Below are 24,928 nucleotides of genomic sequence, written 5' to 3' on the forward strand. Positions count from 1 at the left end.
TGGACGACCGAGAATTCTTAGATTCGGTTTCGAATCTTGGCTTGGAAAAGGAAGTGTTAATTTTTACATAAGAATAAAAATAAGTGGAAGCAAACACACCGTTCGACAAACAAAACTTTTTAAAATGCCAGGCCCTGATAGAGAAGTACAAATCAAAACCAGTAGGGTTTACTAAAGTGAAACTAATCTTATAAACCTAATGATGGCTAAATAATGTAGGGCTTACCTACACAAGTGCCCTTCTCCTGACTTTGCTTCCTCATAACTTTCAGAAAAATGAATATTTTTTAATAACATTTTCTACAAAAATCTCTTTTTTTTTTTCATATATACGGATTTGAATCAGTATGTATGTGTGCATGCCTACCGCTTTTATTTATTTTTTTTTTTTTCCCACATCAAATTTCGATATAATCATAATCTACACCAAGAGCAATTTGTAGAAAATTTGGATCTTTTTTAAAACGGGGGCCACATTTTTCATTAACGAAACACTTTGAAACTTGGAACACTGGTAGAATGGGTCATATAAAACATCTTTTTCTCTTAGTCTTCTTTAAAAAAAAAGAAATCCATAAATTATTCCATGTTAAAGTTGTCGTATTTCTGTAATTTCAACCAATCACTGACGTCCATTCAGCCGATATACATTAAGTGCCGACTACATAAACAAACGATTCTGAAACAATTAATCCTAACCCTAACCCTAACCCTAGGGTTAGGGTTAGGGTTAGGGTTTGGGTTGAAGCAAATTTAAAATGAAAAAAGCAAATAAAACGAAGAATCGTTTGTTTATGTAGTCGGCACTTAATGTATATCGACTGAATGGACGTCAGTGATTGGTTGAAATTATCGAAATAAGACAATTTTTTTTACATGAAATAAATTCGAATACAAAAATATTTTTCTGTTCTATAACACAAAATAGATAAGTATACGAAGTTTGAAAGTCTTTCGGTACCAAAAACACTACGTAAAACATTAATGAAAAATGTGGCCCCCGTTTTAAAAAAGATCCGAAAATTTCATTAAAAAATATCAATTTTTCTGAAAGTTATGAAGTAACAAAATCATGGGGCACGATTGTGTAGGTGTGCCTAACGTAGCCCTAAATATAAATTCTGTCTAAATCGCTGATGAGGCGATCTTTCGTTTTGACTCTAAAAAATGTAAACAATGAGTCCTGTGGTTTCCGTGACCACATGTCTTGTCAACTGGTCAGTTGGGAAGAGAGAGCTAATGGGTTGTGCGTGCGCGCTTATTCTTGCTTGTGTGCGTGCTTGTTCCTCTGTGTGTGTGTACGCGCTTGTCCTTGTTTGCGCGTGCGTATGTGTGTGTGCGTGCGCGCGCTTGTTCTTCTGTGTATGTGTGTGTCTGTTCTGTGTTTTTTTTTGGTATTTATATGTTGTGGTATGTAGAAATAACACAAAGGAACAAGCACGCGCCACACACACATACAAAGGAACAAGCACACACACACACACTCACAAAGGAACAAGCGCGCGCGCACACAAAGGAACAAGCACGATCAAGCACACACACACACAAACGAACAAACACGCACACACACACAAAGGAACAAGCGCACGCACACACATACACACAACGGAATAAGCGCACACACGCACAACCCATTAACTTTCTCTTCCCACCTGACAATTGACAAGACAACATGTGGTCACGGAAACCACCGAATTCATTGTTTACATTTTTTCGAGTCAAAACGAAAAGATCGCCCAAGGTGGTCACGTCCGGGACGTCTTTCAATATAGTACTGCTGAAACAAGGCTACTTGGAGAAGCCGACCACCGACAACAAAGCCCATCCTAACAACATACGGTTGCTAACAACAATAAAACAAACAGGAAGTGGAAGTAACGGAAGTGTATTAAGTTGTTTTTCAAACGTTAGAGATTCAGTGGCGCCAAATGAGAGAAACTTGTCTTAGAATTGTTAAGAAAGTCTAATAAATCGTCTTTTTAAGAATAAAGGGCTGTGAGGTCCATATTGTTTCTATTATGATTTTTGAAAAACAAAACAGCATCAACAGTGCTGAGAAGTTACTTTCAGCGCCAAGTGAAGACCAGGAAATCTTTCAAAGAGAAACTTGCAACTATGAAAACAAATCGGAGAGATTTCATTTAAAGGAATTTCTATACACCCGTCAGTTTGCCCATATTTATTCTTCACGTCTACTGGAGATGAGACCGGCGTTAGAACGTGCAGCGAAAGAAAAATGGGGTGAGTGTTAACCACTTATTATAAGACTAAGAAAACTTATATGTCGTTGGTTTGAGCGTGTATTGTGTACATAGGAATTTGTTGAAATAGGTTCGCTTGACGAGATTGCGAAACTAAGTTTGGGGGGCTATCTTTCGATTTGATGTGAAGAAATGTCAAATCGAAAGATAGCCCTAAGTTTGCGTGGAGCCGAATCAAGCTGCTCTTGTACTCTTTTACTTGTTTCAGTCACTTGACTGCGGCCGTGCTGGAGCACTGCCTTTAGTCGAGCAAATCGACCCCCAGGACTTATTATTCTTTGGAAGCTTAGTACTTATTCTATCGGTCTCTTTTGCCGAACCGCTAAGTTACGGGGACGTAAACACACCAGCATCGGTTGTCAAGCGATGTTGGGGGTGGGAACAAACAAATAAACATATACACAAACATACATATATATATACATATATACGACGGGCTTCTTTCAGTTTCCGTCTACCAAATCCACTCTGCTATTAAATAATTTATGTCAAGTTGATTATAAAAATAATGTAGGCGATCAATCGCCGGTAAATTTTCATACACACATATACGTACGCAGAGTTGAAGCGCTGTTTGATTTTTTTTTTTTTCACCATAGAACCTCCATCACCCCTTCCTTTCTCATTCGTATGTCGTGACGGAGAAAAACACAAGAGTATTATTATAGTAGATTCTATTTATTTATTTTTTCAGGTAAAGATGTGAAAATAAACAAACTATATGAACTGGAAGCCGACGAGAAATGTGTTATTATTGGAACTCTGTTTAAGTTTATGCAGCTTCAACCAAGCATTGTGAAAGAAATTAGTGAAGAAGTGAGTGTCTTTCATGATTCACATTTACCTGTGATTTTTTGGTGGGCGGGTGTGAGGGTTTGCTTTGTTTTGTTTATCAGTTTTTGTTGTGTCAGTGTAGAAGGCAGCGGGCTGGCAGAAACATTAGAACACAGAATGAAATACTTAGCAGTATTTCGTCTAGAAAATTACTATTTTAAAATCTCACGATGAGAGATATTCAGCAACAGTACTTTGTAGTAAAGATTGTTTGCCAACATAACATGGCAGTCCAGGTTTAGGACAAATGTTGCACCCATTTCCACTTTAAGTTAACTACAGGACACAATACGAGTACCACAACAACCCATTTTCTATTCATTTATCTTCCTTATCCTTCCCTGACTTTTACAAATAGTCAACAAGGAACTGCCTTTCTATGTTTTCCAGCACAACCTGTTACCTCAGCCCCTTCAGTCGAATTATACCTCAGACTCAGACCAGTTGATATTAGAAGACGAACTCCAACGAATCAGTCTGATTGGGAAACTTGATGTCCACAAATGTTGTACAGGTAAATATTCTTTATCTCATCATCATCATCATACATCCATTTCCTTCTCCTTTCTCTGCTTCTTTACCCCTTCAGTCTTCCTGGTCATCACTAAATTCTCGTTATGCACTGGGGCTAATATAACTGACTTAGATCCTCCCCGAAATTGTTGGCCCTGTGCCAAAATCTGTTACCAATTTAGAGATACACTAGTGTTGATTGGCCAGGTAAATACTATTTAGGTTTTATTTTTTATCTTGTTTCACTCATTAGACTACAGCCATGCTGGGGCACCCCCTTGAAGAATTTTACCCCTGTACCCCTCCTGTGCTTATTCCCTTTAAAGTCTGGTACATATTGTATTGGTCTTTTTTTTTTTTTGCCAAACTGCTTAGTTACAGGGATGTAAGCACACCAACACCAGTTATCAAGTAGGGGACAAACAAAGACACACGCACTCCATACGACAGGCTTCTTTCAGTTTCCTTCTACCAAATCCATTTGCAAAGCTTTGGTCAGCCTGAAGACGTTGCTCAAGGTGCCACACAGTGAGACTGAACCCAGAACCATGCAGTTGAGAAGCAAAACTTCTTAAATGCACAGCCACGCCTGCACCTATTGAAAAAGTAATTGAATTAATCACTGCTGAAAACTAATTAAATGAAATTAAATGTAACCCTGTGTGTGTGTGATGAAAGTGGTCAGTATAAAGCTACTGTTTTAGTTTAAATTCACTGTGTCACTATCAAATCTCTTGCCAGTGTCAATGTAGCTAAGAGATATTTTCAATTTATTTGTCAGGTTTTGTAATTGCTGTGTTTGGCCATGAACCAGAAGATTCTCGTGGGAAATTTCAAGTTGAAGATTTCTGTGTTCAAAACCTTCCATTGCAACTCCAACGTCCAGTCATCGAACATGACAGGTTAGTATATACACATATATATATATATATATGCACACACATATAATTATAGACATCTATATATATATATATATATATGTATGTAGGGAGAATTCACAAAAAGACGAAGACAGGTGGTGTAGATAACAAACAGATGTATTAGTATAACGCTTGGGAATTGAAAAAGTCTTTAACATTTCGAGCCTACGCTCTTCCACAGAAAGAAACAAGCAGATATATATATGCATATATATACATACATTATTTACATTTGACGGATATTTGTCCTCATCTTGTTTGTTGTTAACACAACGTTTCGGCTGATATATCCTCCAGCCTTCATCTTGAGGAAATTTCAAACCTGAGTTCTCATTCCTAAGGTATTTTTCGACGTTGTTGATAAATTAAGTACCAGTTACACACTGGGGTCGATGTAATCAACTTAATCTCTTTGTCTGTCCCCTCTATGTTTAGCCCCTTGTGGGCAATAAAGAAATAAGAAACGTTAAAATGCCAGGCGAAATGCTTAACAGTATTTCATCTTTATGTTCTGAGTTCAAATTCTGCTGAAGTCAACTTTACCTTTCATCCTTTCGGGGTTGCATACCAGGATTGATCTAATTGACTGGCCTCCTCCCCAAAAATTTCGGGCCTTGTGCCTAGATTAGAAAAGATTATATGTGTGTGTGTGTGTATATAAAAATGAAATATATGTAGATAATTAGCACCCACCCACACCCCTTGTTAACCACTCAACCATGAAGTGCAGGTGGAACTTGTCTTTTATGTCTCTGTTTTTTTTTTTTTTGTTTTTTTTTTTTCAGCTTTTCGTTTATTTAGGCAAGGTGAGTACAGTGCCCTGTTACCAGGGAATGCAGTACAACAATAGTTGCACAGTGTCACCTATATACTATGTACTCCATTGGGGCATCCGACAGCCTGACCTACTAACACCATTATTTCAAATTCAGATCTTATTACTGTCAATGGATTTGTAATGTCTGAACAAGAAGTAATTGCTACAAATCATAGAAGTCTGTTGGTTCAGGGAGTGACTTTCATAGGCTCCCAAATACACACACACACACACACACACACACACACACACACGTGCATATATGATAGCCTTCTTTCAGTTTCTGGCTATCATATCCATTCACAGGGCTTTAGTTAGCCCAGGCCTATAATTAAAGACTCTTGTCTTAAGTACTGCAGTGGGACTGAACTTGAAACCACGTGGTTGGGAGTGAACTTTTTAACCTCTTGTGGAGGTGTGTGGCTTAGTGGTTTAGGTTATTTGGCTCACAGTCATAAGGTCATGGTTTCAATTCTTAGTGGCACATTGTGAGTGAGACATTTTATTTCACATTGAGTGAGACTTTATTTCACATTGCTCCACTCCATTCACCTGGCAATAATGAGTTGTACCTGTAAATCAAAGGGCCGGTCTCATCTCATTACGTGTCTCCTTCACGAGCGGGTTGTTCTGTTGATTGGATCAACCAAAACTTCCACCGTCGTAAATGATGGAGAGCCAGAATCTTGGCCATGCACAGAAATGGATATCTGAAACGCCAAAAATGTGAATCCAGAAGCTGAATTAACATTTCTTCTCCCCTCTTAGTGAACCGACAGCCTCCTGCCTCATCAGCTGATGTTGAACCGTCCCAGCCATGGAAAAAAAGGATGTTAAATTATAATGATGGTAATTTCTTTACTAATGGAACTTTTCATTAAGGAATAAAAATTGCTTTAAAAATTTGTCCAGTTCTTGACTTACACTCTGTAAAGTGGTTGGCATTAGAACATGCATCCAGCTGTATAAACCATACCAAAGCAGACCTCGCTGGTGCTGGTACCTTGTACATAGCACCCAGTCCACTCTGTAAAGTGGTTGGCTTTAGGAAGGGCATCCAGGTGTAAAAACCATGCCAAAGAAAGCAGTGGAGCTTGACTCAGTCCTCCAGTTTACCCATCTCCTGTCAAACTGTCCAACCCATGCCAGCATGGAAAACAGATATTAAATGATGATGATATTGATTTTTGGATGTTCAATATGCCCATAATAAATACAGTGATTCTATTTCCTTTTTTTATTTCAATTTGTCAGTTTGTTAACAATTTAACCAATCAATCAATTAATTAAGTGTTTGATTAATCACTTGATTATGCAATGAATCAGCTATGTTTGTCAGAGCCCTTTCATTGCCATTTGTGATTTTGTGTATAATATACCCTCTCTACCTCAGGTCTTTAAGATGAGGCCACAAATGGCTATGAAAGAAGTTTGACAAACTTAGCTACTTTATTGACAGACAGAATAATCAATCAAGCAATCGATTGGTTAAAAGATTAACCACTTGACTAATAAAAATAAAGAAGTGAAATAAAACCAGTGTGTGTGTTATTGGTATAATGACCCTCCCGAGATAGAACAAAATCATGTTTTAACACACAAGTTTACTTCAAAGATCTTGTAACCAAATACATAAGAATTAAGATTTAAAAGCTATTCTTTAATTATATAAATACATCATTCCCAGTTGGTATTTAGTCAAGATATTTTAACATATGCAATGAACTTTGAATTTATCTGGCAGATACGTGGCTATTTTGTCTGGTTTGGAAATTGGCAGCAAGGAAGAGAAACAGTTTGAAATACAGATGGCATTGGATCTAATAACAGGGAAGTTGGGCAGTGTATACCAACAGGAAAATAGTTCACAGATTGTACGTGTGATTGTGGCAGGTAATTCTCTCAGCAAGGACACTCAAGATAAGGACTCAATCAGCAAAGTAAGTATTAAATATATTTTACTTTCTTGTTAACAAAAACTAAACTTGAATGACTTGGTGGATATTACAAAAATTACAGGTTTTGTTTATTGTTTGGCTGGTTTCAATCAAGGGATCCAAGCAGTGCTGGAACACCATCTTTACAAATTTCAATCGACCATACGGTCACATCAAAGCGCCCATGCTAGGACCATGTACAAGTGCCCATGCTGGTGCCATGTAGAGGCACTTGTCCTGGTTCCACATAAAAGCGCTCATGCCAGTGCCACATCAAAGCGCCCATGCTAGGACCATGTACAAGCACCCATACTGATGCCATGTAGAGGCACTTGTCCTGGTACCACATAAAGCACCCATGCCAGTGTCACATAGAAGCAACAGTGCCTGTGCAGTACCACATCAAAGCGCCCTTGCCAGCACCATCTAAAAGCATCCAATATACTTTGTAAAGTGGCTGGCATTAGGAAGGGCACCCGGCCATAGAGACCATTCCAAAACAGACAATTGGACCCTAGGCAGCCTTGAGCTGGACAACTCCTTTCGATGTTGTCAAGCGATGGTGGGGGGACAAACACACACACATGTGTGTGTGTGTGTGTATATATATATATATATATATATATATATATATACACACACACATGATGGACTTCTTTCAGTTTCTGTCTACCAAATCCACTCACAAGGCTTTTGGTCAGCCCGAGGCTATAGTAGAAGACACTTGCCCAAGGTGCCATGCAGTGGGACTGAACCCGGAATGATGAGGTTGAGAAGTAAGGTTCTTACCACACAGCCACGCCTGCTCTTATTTATAAATATGAAAACTTTATAAAAACACTAATATAATTATACTTTCAGTTTGTTTTTTGTTGTTTTTTTTTTTCTTTTCTTTTTAAACGAAGTCCTGCTTATAAATAATTGAAATTCCCTTAATTTCAATCTACAGGCCAAATATTTGACCCGAAACACTGCTGCTCGAAGTGTAGATGCCATGAAGTCTTTCGATGATGTCTTACTGCAATTAGTGGTTTGTTAAAATATAATTAACACTTTTAATACTAATACTAACCTGCCTGGGACCATCCTTGAGTATATGATACAAACTTCCTGTTTGTAATGGGTGAGAACTAATGTTGGGTTGCAATCCTACAGTTTTTATGGGGTTCATAGCTGGGTAGTTCAGAAGCTTGCTTTGCATATAGCATCTCAAGCATGTTTCTTCTAATACCTTGCAAGTGATTTTGGAGTGTGTGTGTGTGTGTATATATATATATATATATATATATATATATATATATATTGAGGTTGATAGAATAAGAACCAGACTGAAAAAATAAGTACTGGGGTCGATTTGATTGTCCAAATCCTTCAAGGTGGTGCTCCAGCATGACCGCAATGACTGAAACAGGTAGAAGATAAATGGCTTTGGTCAGCTTTTTAATCTCCCTTGAAATGGCTGAGATCAGGCGCACTGGTTATCTCCCCTTGGCTTTGTGAATCCCCTTATATTATTAGGAATATACGAGTGCCTTTCCTTCGCTGTTGTGTCGCCTGAGGTCAGCCCAGGCTGAACTGACTACAATCGCAGTCATTCCGGCCATGGCCATTTCATTTGTTTTTATGGGTGTGTAAGACCTGATTCAAATGCTTCGAAGTGAGTGGTGATGTTAATCCAGACATTTGGTTAAGTTTACCACTCAAACATTGGGGGCAATGTGATCAAGTAGTCCCCTTCCTTCTAAAATTTGAAACAGTTGCAGAACAGGTAGAATGCTAAGCATTTCATTTGTCCTTACGTTCTGAGTTCAACTTCCGCTGAGGTCAACTTTGCCTTTCAGCCTTTTGAGGTCAATAAAATAAGTACCAGTTACGCACTGGTGTTGATGTAATCAACTATCTCCCTCTGCCGAAATTTCAGGCCTTGTGCCTATAGTAGAAACGATTATTATTATTATTGCCTTTGCACAGCTTCTAACGCTGGTGATGTACTACAGTGTCGGCTGTTCACTACCATTGAACTAAGGTAACACCTCTTATTTTTCGAGCACCATCTGGAGTATTCGAGCGGTTCCAAGCAGTGCTGTTTTCTGCAAGTGCTCCACCCTTATTGCAGCCCCTATTTGTTCCATGTACTTCTCAAGATTTTTTCTCACTGTTCCCAGGGCTCCGACAATTATTGGTACTACTACCACCTTTTTTCAGCAACCACAACTGCTTAACCTCCCAAGCTAACCTGTCATATCTATCGACTTTTCTTTCTTCCTTATCGCATACCTTCTTGTCAGCTGGACATGCTATATCTATGTTCCAGCATCGTTTGCTTTCTTTCTCAATTAACACTATGTCTGGTTTCCTATTCTCTATCTCATGGTCGCACTGAATCATAAAATCCCAAAGGATCTTTGCATTATATTTTTCGATGATGCCTTCAGGTTTATGTTTGTACCACTTTTTGCTCTGTCAAGTCCATCCGTGTTGCAAAGTGTCCAATGGACAATCCTTGCTATATTATGTCATTACTTATATTCTTTCTTTATTATTATTATTATTTTCGTTGTTGTTGTTTCTGCTGCTGTTGTTGTTGTTGTTCAATAGTTCCTTTTAGGATCTTATTCTATCAGAATAAATATAAAACCTTTGCAAATGAGAGATGTTAGCTAATTTATTTAAGATCCAATTTATTTTTGGTAAACACCAAATTACTTAAGATTTTGTTATTACAGTGTAAAATTATTGTTTTATTTGGATTATTTCCAGACAAATGTTGATGTCGACTTGATGCCTGGTGAATATGATCCTGCCAACTACTCCATTCCACAGCAGCCACTCCATTATTGTATGTTTCCAAAGAGCCATTCTTACAACACATTACACTTGGTAACCAATCCTTATGACTGTACTATTGAAGGCACCAGGTGAGTCCAGAATTATTATTATTATTATTCAGGTCACTGAAATCAGTAAAAGATGGAAGATAATGTTATATAAAATTAACTTAATGCAACACATTGATCTCATTGCAGATTTTTGTTGACCAGTGGTCAGACATTGGATAACATAGCTCAATATAGCCAGCTGGATGATGGTATGGAAATCCTTGAGAAAACCCTAAGATGGGGCCACCTTGCACCTACAGCACCAGATACATTAGGTAGGTAACTTTAGCACCTTGTACTTAAATAACATAACCCACACACACATCGTCGTCGTTTAAGTGAAAAGAAGGCAATTTATAAAATTAAAACAGGTTGATAATTATTAACTGGTATTTGCTGACTTTCCTGTGCTACAGGACAGAGAAGTCAACAAATGACAACTTTTCTCCAAAGATTTCCCGAGGAACAGGTCCTAACCCTGAAATATTGAAATACCAGGTAAAACTATCAACCTGTTTTATTTTTATAAATTGCATTGGTTTGGCTTTAAAAAACACATAAGTAACAGCACTGGTGCCAGTGTCACATAGAAAGCACCCAGTCTGTAAAGAGGTTGGCATTAGGAAAGGCATCCACCCATAGAAATCATGCCAAAACAGACAATTGGAGCCTGGTGTAGCACTCTGGCTTGCCAGTTCTTGTCCAACTGTTCCACTCACGCCAGAATGGAAAGCGGGGAAAGTGGATGTTAAATGATGATTTTCCATGCTTGCATCAAAACAGATTTTTCTGTGACCAAATGCCCTCACCTGTTTCCAAGGAAGGTAGTATTCCCTCATGGTCAGACATGTTTTCATGAAAGACTGGAATCAAAGAACAGCACTTGTAGGAGAGTGATGTTTTTTTTTTTTTTTATCCTTTATCTTATCCGTGTCATTTGACAGGAGAGTCTGCTATGTATGTGTATATATATATATGTATGTATATATATATATATATATATATATATATATATATATATATATATATATAGGGAGAATTCACAAAAAGAAAATAAAAGAAGACAAGTGGTGTAGACAACAAACAGATGTATTAGTTTAATGCTCGGGAAGTGAAAAAGTCTTTAACTACAACTGTTGTGTATATAATTTATGTCAACCTCACCATATTAATCTATGAGCGTCTGTGTGATCACTTGAGCTGCTAGAAATAGCAGCCAAGTCTTGAAATTACACTCTGCTGTCTTAAAGATAGATGTGTGTAATCCTTGATGGTACTCTGGATAACGAAGACCTCAACAGAACAGCTTCACCAACAGCACTGGTGCTTTTTATATGACACCAACAGCAGCATGGTCACCGAGTAATTTGCCAGCCAAGAGGTCTTCATCCTAAGAGTTATTTGGCAACTCTGCTGGTCTTGGTGCCATGTAAAAAAAAAATACCCCAGTGCACTCTGTCAACTGGTTGGTGTTAAGAAGTGCATCCAGCTGTAGAAACCATACCAAAGCAGACAAGGATCCTGGTGCAGCTCTCTGGCTTACCAGCTCCCTTCAAACTGTCCAACTCATGCCAGCATGGAAAACAGATATTAAATGATGATGGTGATGACGATGATGATACCACTGCTTTGTAGTGAAAAGCAGCTCTATTTTCACTATAGCTTTAGATGTTTTCACTTACGCTGTTTCCTTTCTTTCAGCCTGTTACCCTTTCCGTATTCAAGACCCGTTTATCATCACAGAAACTCCCCATGTTTATATTGCTGCCAACCAGAAAGAATTCCAGACCAAACTAATTCAAGGTATGCATATGTATTCCACCTAATGTATGCCATGACAATGATGATGAGTGAAACTGCCAACATCTCTCTTTCGTGAAATTTTCTTATTGTGACATGAAAAATTCCCCCAAATCCACTCACAAGGCTTTGGTTGGCCTGGGGCTATAGTAGAAGACACTTGCCCAAGGTGCCAATCAGTGGGACTGAACCCAGAACCATGTGGTTGGTAAGCAAGCGACTTACCACACAGCCACTCCTGAGCCTACCTCTTTTTTTTTTTTTTTTTTTTTTAATTTTATTTGTCTCTCTCTCTCCAGCATGACCGCAGCCACATGGCTGAAACAAAAGAATAATAAATAATTTCAAACATGACATTCCTCAACAAAAGAGACATTGATATATAAAACTACTTTCCACAGTTAAAGGGGAATTGAACCTTGAGTGAATATATCCGATATTTCCCCCCATTGAAAGGGTTAACCAAAACGCAGTTTTAAATTCTGGAACATTCTGTTTCACTTGTTCTTCTTTTCTCAAAAAATATGTTAATTACTCAACACCTTTTTTTTTTTTTTTCTTCGTTAAATAACATCGTTTTCTTGTTATAACCTGGTTCTTGTCTTTGATTAACCTAGACTGGTGGCAGGATTGGTGTTGGTGGTCGAGGGTGGCGGTGGGGGGGGACACTAATTGGTATGCATTGGTCAGTGGAGTCACAGTAATTACGGAGGGAAAAAGGACAGTAATTGCAGTGGTGGTGGTGGTGATGGTTTCGGTAATAGTAGTGTTAGTGGTGATGGTAGTGGTATTTGTAGTTAGTAGTGGTGGTGGTGGTGGTGGTAGTAGTAATGAAAGTGGTGGTGGTGGTTGTTGTTTTGGTAATAGTAGTAGTGATTGTGGTAGTATTAATAGCGGTTGTTATGGTAGTAAAGTAGTATTGGTTATAGTAGTTGTGGTGGTAGTGGAGTGTTTTGGTGCTAGTGGTTGTTGTGACAGATGTCCTAGTAGCAGTAGTAGTTGTGGTATTGGTTGTTGTGGTGGTGGTGGTGTTAGTAGTTGTGCTGATGATTTGAGCAATGGAAGAAAACTTGTCTATTTTCCAAGATATTTAAAGCTTGTTTTATATTTGTGTGTGTGTGTTTTTATATATTTATATGTATGTGTGTATGTATATATATATATATGTACATGTGTGTGTGTGTATGTATATATGTACATGTGTGTGTGTGTATATATGTGCATGTGTGTATATGTGTGTGTGTATATATGTGTGTGTGTATATATATGTGCATGTGTGTGTATATGTGTGTGCATGTATATGATTGTGTATATATATATATGTATATATGTGTGTGTGTCTATATATATATGTGTGTATGTGTGTGATGCATATACATACGTTATATTGAGACTGTGTCATTTCTCTCACCAATTATTGGTAACATTAGAGCTTAAAGTGCATTATAATGAAGTGCCTAGATTAACGGATCACTTGGCAAGTTCACAGAAGATAATTCTCCCAGCCTGATCAATTGAATGGATTATCTTTTGAAGATTTCAGTTTACCTACACATCCCTTAAATACAGATCAATTGGAACAAAAACGTTTTTATTGGCAGTGGGGTGGGGTGGGGGGATCAGAAGACTCGTTAAGGATGTCAGGCAAAATTGCTTGGCCGTATTTGATTTCATAAAGACAACAAACAGGCAGACTCGTTAGCCTACTGGTCAAGCTGCTTAACAGCATTTCATCTGTCTTTATGTTCTGAGTTCAAATTCTGCTGAGGCTGCACTGGCCTCTCATCCTTTCGGGGTAGATGAAATAAGTACCAGTTGAGTACTACTGGTGGTCAATGTAATCGATTTACTCCCCTCCCCCCAAAATTGCTGGCCTTGTGCCAAAATGTGAAACCTGTGTTTGATTTCATCCCTTACCATTCTGAGCTGAAATCTCACTGGAATCAACTTTGCCCTTCCGGGATCGATAAAATAAATATGAGTTCTATTTCCACCCATTCTTTATCAGCTCTTGTGTACCTCAGGGTCCATCAGTGTCTCCCAACACTCTGTGTGTATACATTAACCCTAACCGTAACCTACTGCATATGAAGGTGTAGCAGATTCAGAACTGAATCGCTAGGTAGCCAAGCAGACATCACAGTCAAACCACAGTAGTTTCACATGATCTATCTATCTGGAAAGGGGTTGGCATTAAGAAGGACATCCAGCCATAGAAACCATGTTGAAACAGACATGGGGCCTGAGCAACCTTTCAGCTGGTCAGCTCCTGTCAAACCATCCACTCAATGCTGTTGTGGAAAAGGGACATTAAATGATTATGATGATGTGTGAATACAGGCAAAATGTGCTAAACATTTTGTCCAGCATACTAACAATTCTGCTAGCTTCCTGCCTTGATAATCCTTTCTACTATAGGCACAAGGCCTGAAATTTGGAAGGGGAGGGGGCTAGTCGATTACATCGACCCCAGTGCTCAACTGGTACGTATTTCATCGACCCCGAGAGGATGGAAGTCAAAGCTGACCTTGGCAGAATTTTAACAACTGTCAACTTTCTACCTTCATAATAATAATAATAATTATAATGATAAGAAGAGCACTCAGAGAGCGCAAACCTCTGTCAAGGCAACACCAATGTCCTTTCAACGATTAGCCAGAGATTAATTTTAAAATGAGAATATCTGAAATAAACTTAACTGCTCTCACAAACGAATAATAATAATAATAATAATAATAATCCTTTCTACTGGAAGCACAAGGCCTCAAATTTGGGGGGAAGGTCTAGTCGATTACATCGAACCCCAGTACTCAACTGGTACTTAATTTATCAACCCCGAAAGGATGAAAGGCAAAGTTGACCTTAGGGGAATTTGAACTCAGAACGTAGCGGCAGGCAACATATCACAAAACATTTTGCCCAGTGTGCTAACAATTCTGCCAGCTCGCCACCTTAGTAATAACAATAATAATAATAATAATTTCTTTATTAACCACCAAAATTTTACAAGAGATTGCCAGTACCGCCTGACTGGCCTTCGTGCCGGTGGCACGTAAAAGCACCTACTACACTCTCGGAGTGGTTGGCGTTAAGAAGGGCATCCAGCTGTAGAAACTCTGCCAAATCAGATTGGAGCCTGGTGTAGCCACCTGGTTTCACCAGTCCTCAGTCAAATCGTCCAACCCATGCTAGCATGGAAAGCGGACGTTAAACGATGATGATGATTGAGAATGATGCAATACAATATGATGTGATGTGGAGTTACATGAAAGCATGTAAATGGTGAAAGTAATAAAATAATAATAATAATAACGATTGTTCTAACAAAATGTCATTTTATTGATACTAACACAGATAAATAGATGTAAAATGGTTTCTAAAAAAAATCTTTTGACTTCACCTGTAATCATTTCCACACTAGAACACCTGTATTTGAGGTGAACTTTCACATCCCAGGTCCTTGGTTATCAATGTTTGTTGGCATATGGCAGTGTAGGTTTCTTTTCGTCTTTTATTTCTTTTGCCATTGAATGTTATGTATAAAAATCAATGGAAGCTTTCAGTACAATATCTCATAAAAGTGGGGTGGTAAGAAGGGGCTGACCTTGTGAGTGGATTTTGTAGATGGAAACTGAAACGCGTCATATTTGCATGTGTGTGTGTATATGTGTATATATATATATATATATATGCACACACACACACACACAAACATACATACTTGTGTGTGTGTATATATATATCTATATACTGGTGTGTATATGTATATACACACCACCACAAGCACAGACCACTTTCTGCAGCAAATTCAAAAGCAACTATATTTCACAATTAAAACATTCCCTCGCCTCTAATCACCGCGAAAGGCTGAAAGAGACTCAAAATTAAAACGTAACCTAACTAACCCCGTTATTTTTACATCCTTTTGCCACACCATTATTCCCCCCCCCCCCGATCTTTCCACCACCCCCAGTGGCTCAGTGTCACACCCTTTGGGAACCACTGACGTAGGTCCATGTACATCCAACTTCCAATCAGGTATTTTTGTTTTCCAATTTACTTTTAGTGTTATATGCATTTGAATAGTTTCCAGAGTGCAACAATTACTACACAGCCTACTAGTATACACTAGTGATACAGGTAAAGGCTATGCAATTGTTGTATAGTGAAACTGTGTACCCCTCCCAGTAAAAAGTGGTAGGAACCAGCCATTATAAATAGACCACTAGCCAGTCGTCAAGAGAGGGTCGAGAGTCGACAGTTCTAGTTGGTGTCTTGTGGAACTATCAGCGATAGTAAGACAGAAGTAGTTAGTGTATTACTATTCCAATATGAAGAGATACAACGGTATGCAATGACTAGTAACTATTGTGGCTACTAGTGTAAAAACAACAACTACACCAGTGGGAGGAACCCACTTTACAACAGCAATATGTATTGTTATAATGAAGAATTCAACTAAATCTTCTGTTTTATTGTTCTCATAAACCTATGTATATCATTCTAAACCCCTCCTTTATTTTCACTTTTTAACCCTCACACATCTCTCTCTCTCTTCCTATCTTTCTAGATCTCCATTCACTGACCTCTCTCTATCTACGTATCCCTCTATATTTCAATCACTGATCTCTATCCATCTACCTGTATCTCACTCGTTAGCCTATACCTGTCTACCTACCTCTGTATATCTCATTCACTGACCTCTCTCTGCCAATCTCTCCCTCTTCACTCTCCCCCTTTGTTCTCAGTCTATCAATCTACTTATTTCTCTGTCTCCCACTTTCTGTTGTCACTCTACTTACCTACCTATTTACATGTATCTATATACCTCTTTTTCTCTCTCTCTCTCTCTCTCTGTCCACTTCAGGTGAGCGTAATCAAGCAGTACGTCTGATAACTGTCCCTCGCTTCCAAGCAGAATGTTCCTTTGTTCTTGTCAACCTTCGAACACTTGATTGTGAGGTGATTAAGCTTCATAACGACATATCACAGACGCCAGCCAGCCCTCAAGTTGATAAATAAATACAATAACAATAATAAACATTTTCAAAATTTTGTATTTCAACTTTTTGGGGTTTACTTCTTTTGTTTGATTTTGTTTTTTTAAATAAAACTATTTTGTAAAATGAATACACACACTCACTCATATGTATATGTGTGTGTATATATATATATATATATATATATATATATATATATATATATATATATATAAATATATATATATATATATAAATGTTTCTTTTCCTTGTTTCAGTCATTTGACTGCTGCCATACTGGAGCACCGCCTTTAGCCGAGCAAATCAACCCCCAGGACTTATTCTTTGTTAGCCTAGTACTTATTCTATCAAAGTCTTTTTGCCAAACTGCTAGATTACAGAGACGTAAACACACCAACATCGGTTGTCAAGCGATGATGGGGGACAAACATACACACATATATACGACGGGCAGTTTTTTTCTGGCCTTTCTAATAAGATACAAGATGATAGAAGCAGTAGGCACAATCGTAGAAAATAATATTAAAGAAGTCGCCACATAAAGCCTTGTTCATTGCCATAGAAGTAGATGAAACAACATATTTCATGTACAACTCAGTGTTCTACAGTATTGAGGTATGTGTTGGACTCTGATATCAAAGAAGTCTTTATAGGATTTGACATTGTTAAGGACAGAGCTGTTGGAGGTGTAACAGTGTGTATAAATACAACTGTTGTGAGAAACTTGTAGCTTGCCAAGTTGGTATGGGTGCATTTGAAAGTTTAGAAAAGGACTATGGAAACTTTTTTGGTATCATAAGACTGACTGGATTTAGCTGGAATTTACAATGCACAAGTGTTTTGAGATAAATCCATTAAAACTTTGCTTGATTTTTATATTTGAAAATAAACTGACCCAAACGTTCAATACAGGTACAACTTTTTTTTGCCAACTGAGTGGAGTGGGACAAAGTAAAATAAAGTGTCTTGCTCAAGTACGCAATGCATCGCCAGGAATTGAACTCATGACCATATGTTTGTGAGCCAAATGCCTTAACCACTAAGCCATGTGCCTTCATAAAGTGGTTATATGTCTAGAATATTCAAAATATTTTAACAATTTTTTTTTTATGTAATTCCTATTAATATTTAGGAGTGGCCATGTGTTAAGAAGCTTGCTTCCGAACCACATGGTTTCCAGGTTCAGACCCCTTGTGTCATGTATGAAGCACCAGTTCTGTTACCATGTATAAAGCACCCATTCCAGTACTGCTTATAAAGCACCAAGTACACTCTGTAAAGCAATTGGCACTAGGAAGGGTAGGTATCCAGCTGTAGAAACTGCCAAAACAAACAACTAGTAACTGATGCAGCTCTCCAAGGGGCCAGATCCTATCAAACCCATCCAATTTATACCAGTATGGGAACCAGACATCCAACATAATCATCTCTTATATACCACATATGATGATCCAGCTCTGGCTGGATTTGAACTCAGAATGCAAAGAGCTAGAACAAATATCAGAAGAGAAGATATAAACTGTTGCCACCATCCCGTCAGTTCGGCCATCTACAATCTCATCATTTGTTGGCATGAAATCAAAAGCTTTCACTGTTCATATTATTTGTTACCCAATGCAAACAAAGGACACATCTGCAGCACAGTCCTTTAGTCTCTGATCTTAATTAATCTCAAGTTAGTAAAGAGATTAAACGATGATCTTTTGTATTAAGTAAATTGATTCTTTAAATCTTTATAATTACAGTAATTGGCACAAATTCTTTACTGAACACTTTCAAGACAAAAACCAAAACAGTAACAACCACCACCATCACCATGGTTGAGAACCACATTCTGTATGTTTCAATTTATGCAAGTTAATACATGAAAAGCAAAATAGGAATTTTGAAAGTTTCTTTGAAACTAGTTTTTAAATATCCAATGGGCCCAGAATAAAATAGTAATCAAAGGGGTGCTTAGATGAAAAAAAATGGTGGAAAATCCCTAATCTGCACTGTTACACCAAAAAAGTAGTAAAGTCCTTCTCCATCCATCTCTCTGCTCTCCCTACTTAAGAATGGGTGGAGGAGTCTAACATGGAAGGAGGAACAAAAAAAAGAAAAAGACTAATATTTGATAGTTTGTCAAGATTTATTAATGTTTTATGTCCAAGGAGGGGAGTGGATTAGCGATTTATTTAATCAACATCACAGATTAACTCCCAGTGATTGGCCACAGCAGCAGTAAGTAGTGGTGGCGATGGTAGTAGTAGCAGCAGCAGCAGCAGCTATACTAACACCACTGTTAAAGACACTGCACCATTCATTATTTCAGGACACAACATTTCAAAACAATCAGCTTCGATCACTTTTGTGTTTCCTTGTCACGAAAAAAATTCTCTTTTCAATTCCAGTGTCACTTTGTTAACATTTAAAAACAGAAACACAAACACCAACACACACATATACATATACAATGGGAGGCCCTGGAGGAAAAAAGCCCCCGAAAGATCCGGATGAGGAAGAAGATGACCCCATGAACAACCCTGAACTTGTGAAGATAATTATTGGGCAATTTAAATACCAATTAAAAATGGACAGGATGATGGTCTCAGAATCTATCAAGCTGTAAGTAAATGATGGTATTTGTTTGTGTCTGTAGGAAATAGGGGTTAGTTATAATCAGTATAAATGTGGTCTGTGACCTTTGGAATGCAGTTGGGGTCTTCTGCAGATGTCAATTTTGGGTATGCAGTGTGAACTTTAACTAACACTCCATCGGTTAAGAAAATAAGAGCTCCAGTTGATACGATCAATAGAACAGTCTGCTTGTTAAATTAGCATACAAGTGGCTAAGTACACCACAGACACGTGTACCCTTAACGTAGTTCTAAGGGAGATTCAGTATGACAAGCGTGGCCCTTTAAAATACAGGCCCTGTTCATTTTTGCCTGCTGAGTGGAGTGGAGCAAAGTGAATTAACTGGTACTCCATCAGTTATGACAATGAGCGTTCCAGTTGATCCAATCAACAGAGCAGACATATGCACACACACACACGCACAGTATAGGAATGGCTGTGTGATAAATAGCTTGCTTACCAACCGCATAGTTCCAAGTTCAGTCCCACTACGTGGCATCTTGGGTAAGTGTCTTGTACTATAGCCTCGGGCCAACCAAAGCCTTATGAGTGGATTTGGTAGACAGAAACTGAAAGAAGCCCATCGTTTATATGTGTTTGTATGTCAACGTTTGTCACCCTGACATCGCTTGATAACCAATGCTGGTGTGTTTACTTAGCAGTTCGGCAAAAGAGACCGATAGAATAAGTACTGGGTCAATTTGACCAACTAAAGGCGGGGCTCCAGCATGGCCACAGTCAAATGACTGAAAGAATAAAAGAATATATATATTCACATATACATACATACATACATACATACACACACTCACAGAAATATATAGATTTACATATAGATACACACAAATATATATATATATATATTTGTGTGTGTATGTATATGTAAATCTATATATATATCACTAGCCACTACACATTTTTTTCTCTGTTTGTTTCTGTGTTCCTTTCTGTGGAAGAGTGTAGGCTCGAAACATTAAAGACTTTTTCACTTCCCGAGCGTTAAACTAATACATCTGTTTGTTTTCTACACCATCTGTCTTCGTCTTTTGTTTTTTTTGTGAATTCTCCCTATATATATATATATATATATATATATGTATATATACACACGCACACACATATATTTAGATATACATATACATATCTATATGTTTATACACACACATATATATATATGTATGTATATGTACATATATGTATATATATATATATATATATGTGTATATATTTGTGTGTATGTGTGTGTATATATGTATATCTATACATATATATGTGTATATATATATATATATTTGTGTGTATGTGTGTGTGTATATATGTATATCTATACATATATGTATGTGTGTGTGTGCGTATATATATATATATTTGTGTGTGTGTGTATATCTATTATATATATTTATATATATATATATATATATATACTGGATGTCCTTCCTAATGCCAACCACTTGACCGAGTGTACTGGTTGCTTATTACATTGTGGCAGGCACAGGTACTCACCACGGTCATCTGTTACATGGTGCCAGCATATGTATATGTGTGTGTTTGTGTGTATGCTGAGATCTAATTGTAGAGGGTACCTGAAGAAGGGGCAGACCCAGGAAGATGTGGGATGAAGTGTTGAGAAAGGATTTTCAGACACTGGGCCTTACAGAGGAAGTGACAAGGAACCGGGAGATGTGGTGATTTGCTGTACTTGATAAGATACCTCAAGCTAAGTAAACTCACTCTCTTCCACACCTACTGGCTTGTCCTTTACAGGTGCCGGTGCCATTTAAGAAAGCACCTGTGCCGTGCTGCATTAACGGACCTGTGCCTGTGCCACATGAATGCCCCCATTCCGGTGGCATAGCACCCAGCATACTCTGTTAAGTGGTTGGTGTTAGGAAGGGCACCCAGGCATCTAAACCATTCCACAACAGACAGTTTGAGTCTGCACAGCTCCCTGCTAGCCAGCTGCATGTCAGACCATCCAACCCATGCCAGCATGGAAAGAGGCTGCTAAACGATGATGATGATGTATATATATATATATAGATGCTGGTGTGGTTGTGTGGTAAGAAGCTTGCTTACCAACCACATGGTTCTGTGTTCAGTCACACAGCGTGGAACCTTGGGCAAGTGTCTTCTGCTATAGACTTGGGCCAACCAAAGCCCTGTGAGTGGATTTGGTAGATGGAAACTGAAAGAAGCCTGTCATACGTATGTATATATATATGTATATGTTTGTTTGTGTGTTTTTCCCCCCCATGACCACCACCATCACTTGAAAACCAATGTTGGTGTGTTTACATCCCCGTAACTTAGCGGTTCAGCAAAAAAGAGACCGATAGAATAAGTGCTAGGCTTACAAAGAATAAGCCCCAGGGTTGATTTCTTCGACTAAAGGCGGTGCTCCAGCATGGCCGCAGTCAAATGACTGAAACAAGTAAAAGAATAAAAGAATATATATGAAATTATAGTTTATTTCTTTTTAATGAGTCAGACATAATCCTCTGTTTGAAGTTTCTAATTTAAGGAAGTCAATCAGGATTATTTATTTATTTATCAACATATCCAAAATGAAAAACCAGTTTTATTTTCCCACAGTTAAAATAACTAAATCACGCAGTAAATATATCAGCTCACAAAATATATTTATATACTGTACAAGTTGATGATCAAACCTACATTGTGGATTTTAAATAGTTCAGCTGTTGGTAGGTCAAGTTTTCAAAAATAACTAAGATCACTGGAATTAATTTGCTGTCTCTATAATGCCTTATCATTTATCTTTTACTAGTTTCGGTCACTGGATTCTGGCCATGCTGGTGCACCGTTTGGAAGGGTTTTACTCAAATGAATTGCTTCCAGTAATTCTAACTTTTGTTGTTGTTGTTGTTTTTGTCATTTTGGGAGCAGTTTGTGCCTCTTGTTAAGGGGGTGCACACCAGATGGCACTGTCCCCTCACTAATTCAATGGTGCAGCCTCAGATTTACTACACTTTAGCATTATTACACCAGTGATGTTGCAACTCATTTCTACAGCTGAGTGAACTGGAGCAACGTGAAATAAAATATCTTGCTCAAGAACACAACACATAGCCCAGTCCAGGAATCGAACTCACTACCTCATAATTGTGAACCCAATTCTCTAACCACCGAGCCATATGCCTTCACACACACACTCACAGCAGGCTTCTTTCAGTTTCCATCTACCAAATTTACTCACAGGGCTTTGGTTGGTCCAGGGCTATAGTAGAAGTCCTTTGCTCAAGTTGCTATGCAGTGCAATTGAACCTTGAACCCAGTGGTTACAAAGCAAACTTCCTACCAGATCAGCCACACCTGTTCCTAGCCATATATGTAGCTTTTATGTTTCTGTGGTTTAAAATGTACAAATGCGTGACTGCAGCCCATAAACCAATGCCTTGATCTATTGTTTCTTGTTGCAAGGAATATCTTCCCTAATGCTGTCATTTTTTTCATGTTTTCAGGCGCATGGAGAAAATTGATGAGAAAATCAAGACTGATTATATGATCCATTCTGCACCAAAATCCGAAAACATTTGGATTGACAGCGGCAACAAAAGTAGTGGATGTCTTGTATTGTAAGGCCGCAGAACAGCACAGAATGTTTCCAGCAAAATTACATCAATTGGTACTCAACTGGGTTCCATATGGCCTTTGGGAGTTGTTATAAGATTTTGCTGTTAAAATTTATGCACAATAAAATTTGTTATACCTCACCAATACACAGAATATTTCAAAAATTTTTTTAGAAAATTCCTAATAATATTTAATTATAAAAACAGGTTAGTTGTCTCTAGTTCTACAAAAGGAAACCAATAATGGATCAATAATTAATTTTAATGAGGACTACATGTTTATTGATCATGTGACTGAATTAAAACATGCTGTACAATTTCTTTTTGCACGTGAAGTAGACTATATAAACTAGTGAGTGAACACATGGAGTTTTTGGCAATATGAAGTTGGCAACGAAGACAGTTGGAGAAAAGATGTGATGTGACCAGTTGACGTGAACCAGGTGACAAAAAACCACATTCCGTAAAGACATCCAGCCGAGTATGACCAGTTCTTCTACTCTGAGCAAGTTGGCTTGCTGGACTGGCCTGCAGTTTGCCACCTGCTGACTGTTGAAGCTGTGTTGGTGTCAGGAGGCTGCATTTTGCAACAACACTGGCTAGGAGGGTTCATTCGAATAAAATAGGAATCAAAATGGTTGAGAACCACTAGCTAAGATTGTAAAATTATAATAACCTTAATTATGTATCTGTTTTAGTGTTTAATTAATAAAATATTATAGAGTAATTGCCTGGAAAATACAGTCTATGATTCAGGTTCAATTCCCAGTTACTTTTCTTTTTTGTTATTTGTTTCGGTCAACCCCATTAATTATTTTTTGAGCCTAGTGGTTATTCTATTAGTCTCTTTGCTGAACTGCAAAGTTACAGGGATGTAAACACCAGTTAAACACTAAGATATATATATATATATATATATATATATATATATGTGTGTGTGTGTGTGTGTGTGTGTGCATTCAGCCATGCTGGCATTACAGCACAAGATTGATTACCATTCGTTTGAGATTAAATGAATAGGATCCATTTCATCTCAATCTCATTCTATTTTCTATTAGAAATCTTTAGGGGATACTGTAACCAGAACAAGAAGATTAGTTTTGCACCTAGACATAAATTTCATAAACTACAAAATATAAATATCCACAATGACACACCTGTTATAACTCCTTACCTCGATTTGAATCTACGTGAAGGTATTTAGAATGTCCAAACTTATTTCTGCAAGTGTGCTACGCACTGGTGCTGTCATAGTTTAATCAATAAGCATAGGAGCGAGGTAAATGCAGTAAAAATAAGGGGGGTCAGTGGGGCCCCATTTAAGCGGCCCTTCAGAAATTGAACCTCCTTATGATACTATCTGGGAGTTCATGGTATGAAATTCATTGTCATTGCTCCGATTTGGTCGCCAAAGCCATGTATTTAGTTTGAAATGCAGTAAAAATAGGGGGTTCAGTGGGGCCTTGATTAGGCGGCCCTTAAAAAAAATAGACCTCCTTAGGACATTCCCTGGGATTAGGGGAGTTGCTGGTTTGAGTTTCGTTGTCCTTGCACCAACGGTGTAGGAAGAGTTAACGAACATAAAATCGTAACAGACAGAGAAACATCACTCAAATTTATAATAGGACAAAGATTCTATACATACATCTCTACTTTATACACATGCACATATTACATATATATAGGCGCAGATGTGGTTGTGTGATAAGAAGCTTGCTTCCCAACCACATGGTTCCAGGTTCAGTCCCACTGTATGGT

The 24,928-nt window shown here is 38.0% G+C and overlaps 2 protein-coding genes across 2 annotated transcripts; both read left to right on the forward strand.

Moving 5' to 3' along the window:
* Window positions 1–1,336: 1,336 nt before the first annotated feature.
* Window positions 1,337–17,026, forward strand: LOC106873857 (DNA polymerase delta subunit 2-like). The gene is made up of 10 exons (XM_089340671.1): window positions 1,337–2,241; window positions 2,956–3,077; window positions 3,486–3,609; window positions 4,390–4,510; window positions 7,090–7,285; window positions 8,232–8,312; window positions 10,043–10,200; window positions 10,309–10,436; window positions 11,863–11,964; window positions 16,829–17,026. The coding sequence occupies exons 1-10, from the start codon at window positions 2,019–2,021 to the stop codon at window positions 16,981–16,983; spliced, it is 1,410 nt and encodes a 469-aa protein (XP_089196797.1). The 5' UTR covers window positions 1,337–2,018; the 3' UTR covers window positions 16,984–17,026.
* A 2,015-nt stretch (window positions 17,027–19,041) lies between these two features.
* On the forward strand, window positions 19,042–23,939 carry LOC106873859 (guanine nucleotide-binding protein subunit gamma). Its single transcript, XM_014921374.3, has 2 exons — window positions 19,042–19,568; window positions 23,060–23,939. Exons 1-2 carry the CDS (start codon window positions 19,417–19,419, stop codon window positions 23,175–23,177), a joined length of 270 nt encoding a protein of 89 aa, XP_014776860.2. The 5' UTR covers window positions 19,042–19,416; the 3' UTR covers window positions 23,178–23,939.
* Window positions 23,940–24,928: the final 989 nt, after the last annotated feature.

The sequence above is a fragment of the Octopus bimaculoides genome, chromosome 23, assembly GCF_046866305.1.
Source record: "Octopus bimaculoides isolate indiv1 chromosome 23, ASM4686630v1, whole genome shotgun sequence".
NCBI lineage: Eukaryota > Metazoa > Mollusca > Cephalopoda > Octopoda > Octopodidae > Octopus > Octopus bimaculoides.